This window comes from Electrophorus electricus, chromosome 6 (assembly GCF_013358815.1).
Source record: "Electrophorus electricus isolate fEleEle1 chromosome 6, fEleEle1.pri, whole genome shotgun sequence".
In the NCBI taxonomy this organism is placed as follows: Eukaryota; Metazoa; Chordata; class Actinopteri; order Gymnotiformes; family Gymnotidae; genus Electrophorus; species Electrophorus electricus.
Genome location: NC_049540.1, coordinates 631064 through 634466, shown reverse-complemented (window position 1 = coordinate 634466; position 3403 = coordinate 631064). Strand labels below are relative to the sequence as shown.

At 47.8% G+C, this 3403-nt stretch overlaps 1 protein-coding gene across 1 annotated transcript; it reads right to left on the bottom strand.

Annotated features, from left to right (window-relative positions):
* Positions 1 to 1660: 1660 nt before the first annotated feature.
* tbx5b (T-box transcription factor 5b) lies at positions 1661 to 3105 on the bottom strand. The gene is given in 6 exon segments (XM_026996259.2): positions 1661 to 1770; positions 1879 to 2029; positions 2281 to 2357; positions 2360 to 2412; positions 2531 to 2650; positions 3014 to 3105. Coding segments are annotated over 6 exon segments (603 nt in total).
* Between the last annotated feature and the right edge of the window lie 298 nt (positions 3106 to 3403).

Genomic DNA, 3403 nt, shown 5'->3' with positions numbered 1-3403 from the left:
TTAATTGAACAGATTAACTGCAGAGATTAACTGCACATATATTAACTGCAGAGATTAACTGCACATAGATTAACTGCACAGATTAATTGCAGATTAATTGAACAGATTAACTGCAGAGATTAACTGCACATAGATTAACTGCAGAGATTAACTGCACATAGATTAACTGCACACAGATTAATTTCACATAGATTAACTGCACATAGATTAACTGCACAGATTAACTGCACACAGATTAATTTCACATAGATTAACTGCACAGAGATTAACTGCATATAGATTACCTGTGAGCATTTGTGCTGTTGTTCAGATGTTTGTTTTTATCCATAAAGCGTGCATAGATCAAGGATTGGCGCTGAGATTAAATTATAGTTGTTCAGGTGTTTGCTTTTATCCATGCAGGAAAAAAGGAGGAAGCAAACAAGTTTCCAACTGAATGATATCAAACAATTAAACTAATGTTAATATAATTCAAACAACCAAAAAATAATAATGGAAATATACCAATACTACATATAGGCTAATGAATAACGTAGTCTGTAATCTGTCGTCATGGTTCGCACCGAAAAATGCTTTTCTTCTGGTTTCAGATAGGAACAAGCATTTAGTGTTCGGGAACATATTCACTTTTGGTGGAAGTGAGCGGAACAGTTCAAAATTAGGTGTGTGACCTGGAACGGAAACTGTTCCACGTGGTTGAAAACATTACTCCCACATTGGTTAACTTTAACGATAGTGGAAGTGGACTTCAACTGTGATGGGTATTTCTAGTTTTCCATTCTGGGACTCAGCCCAAGGTAATGGTAAGAGCCTGCGGGAGGACCTACACCGAGGCAGAGGGGTTAGGGCGTGAGGTAGAGGGGTTAGGGCGTGAGGGGTTAAGGCATGAGGGGTTAGGGCGTGAGAGGTTAGGGAGTGAGGGGTTAAGGCGTGAGGGGTTAGGGCGTGAGGGGTTAGGGCGTGAGGGGTTAGGGCGTGAGGGGTTAAGGCGTGAGGGGTTAGGGCGTGAGGGGTTAGGGCGTGAGGGGTTAAAGCAGGAGGGGTTAGGGCGTGAAGGGTTAGGGCGTGAGGGGTTAAAGCGTGAGGGGTTAGGGCGTGAGGGGTTAGGGCGTGAGGGGTTAGGGCGTGAGGGGTTAAGGCGTGAGGGGTTAAAGCGTGAGGGGTTAGGGCGTGAGGGGTTAAAGCGTGAGGGGTTAAAGCGTGAGGGGTTAGGGCGTGAGGGGTTAGGGCGTGAGGGGTTAAAGCGTGAGCGGTTAGGGCGTGAGGGGTTAAGGCGTGAGGGGTTAAAGCAGGAGGGGTTAGGGTGTGAGGGGTTAAAGCGTGAGGGGTTAGGGCATGAGGGGTTAGGGCGTGAGGGGTTAGGGCGTGAGGGGTTAGGGCGTGAGGGGTTAAAGCGTGAGGGGTTAAGGCGTGAGAGGTTAGGGCGTGAGGGGTTAGGGTGTGAGGGGTTAGGGCGTGAGGGGTTAGGGCATGAGGGGTTACGGTGTGAGGGGTTCATACATTCATTTAATAATTAATAGTCTATTGCTAACTGTTAAATTAATAATTTAACAACTGACTTAAATTTTTTTTTATTTGATATAAAAATAAAATGGCAATCAAATATGAAGTGAATCTTGTGTGTGCACACGTGTGTGTGATTTTTGCATGTGTATTTATATTATGTGAGTTTTCCCACCTCTGTGCTGGACATTTGACGTTTCTTGATGTCCTCGTTGCCACAGAAACCCTTAGCGAATGGGTTGTTCTGAATCTTCAGCTGTGTGATCTAACAGACAGAAATATTAATGTTCATGTGTTTGTCTACCCCACTATCATTTCATCAGTTAAATATCCATTCAACATCCATCCCTCCATCCATCCATTTCTCTCCGTGCGTGTCTCCGTGTTGGGTCGTCACACCGATGAAGGCGGTCTCGGGGAAGGAGTGTGTGCAGAAGGCTGTGTTGTGGGAGCCAAAGCTGTTCTTCTCGTCCACCTGCACTACATGCAGACGTGGCTGGTATTTCTGCATCGAGTTCAATATGATCTGAAACGTTGGAGATGTGATACTAAACCTCTCAAACACTACACGCTAATTTATACTATAATGTGTTCACACAAAGCATCTATGAAACTACCTACTTATGCACATCTGTCTGTCTGTCTCACTGACTGTCTGTCTGTCTGTCTACTCTCGTTTGAATCTTATCTAAATCTACCTGCTGAAATCCTTCCCGACTGGTGTCGTCATGAGCAGTGCGCAATGATCCCTCTCTCCTATCCTGCGTTAGCACTCACGTGGCCGACAGGGTCCAGGTGATTGTTGGTGAGTTTGAGTTTCTGGAAGGAGACGAGCTGTCTGGTCCAGTGCGACCCGGATGAACGTAGAGCCGACCGGGAGCTGCGGGCTCAGCCTTCCCGTTCACGAACCTGAGGGCGCGCACACACACGGATCTGGTTTCTCCGAGTATTAGTTATTCAGCTGGAACAGGCTGATCCAGACATATAACGACACATTCCTGTAATAGGTGACAGGTTTAATCCGTACCATTCGTTCTCGGCGTATTTGTAGCGGTGTTCATCTGCGGACACCACGTCCATCAGCAGAACGTATCTGGCTTTGGGGTTCAGACCGGTGACCTTTACCCTGTAGCTCGGGAACATCCGCCTGCACGACGGACACCGCGTGAGAAACACGGTGAGCGTTACCGATCACACGCGACTCAGTAAGCGATCGCAGCGTTACGGCGCGTGAGCCAACGGAAGGGACTCGTGATAACGAGCTGATCAGGGTTAGCTACAGCACATCTGTGTTCGGGGCAAACCGACGATGCAGTGCACGAGGACAGGATGTCAAACGTCCCGGTCACAAAGAGAACAAACAGTGCAAACGCGTGCGGTTATGTACTGTTTTACTGCGCGCGTGGAATGATCACGGTGCAGAGAACAAATCTGCTGGTCAGGCAGGTGCGGTGGACACAGCGACACCTCCCCGGAATTAATTTGTCCAAAATAAAACCTGTTTGCTCACCTGCCTGATTTAGTGACGATCATTTCCGTGGTGACGTTATGAAATTTCATCCACAGCTCCCGCTCGTGCAGGTAAACTCTGATTCCCTCCATGCCCTGGAAGTTTAGGCAGCTCGTGAGTGAGACTAGGTGGTGTAACACTTTTAAAAACCTCTGAACCTCACAGAGAAAAGTTGCTTATTAAAGAAGCATGTTTGCCATGGCGGAGGCTGCAAAGCTGTTTTAGGATTAATCACATTCATCTCGACATTCAATCATGCAGACTGCGTTCGCGCGGAGGGAGAGCGCAGTGGAACTGCAGAGCGACACCTGACATGCTTTGGCTTGGCCAGTCCAGCACTGCTGCGCCGCCGACAATGGCCTCACTGGCGCTACAGCTCAGGGATTTCTA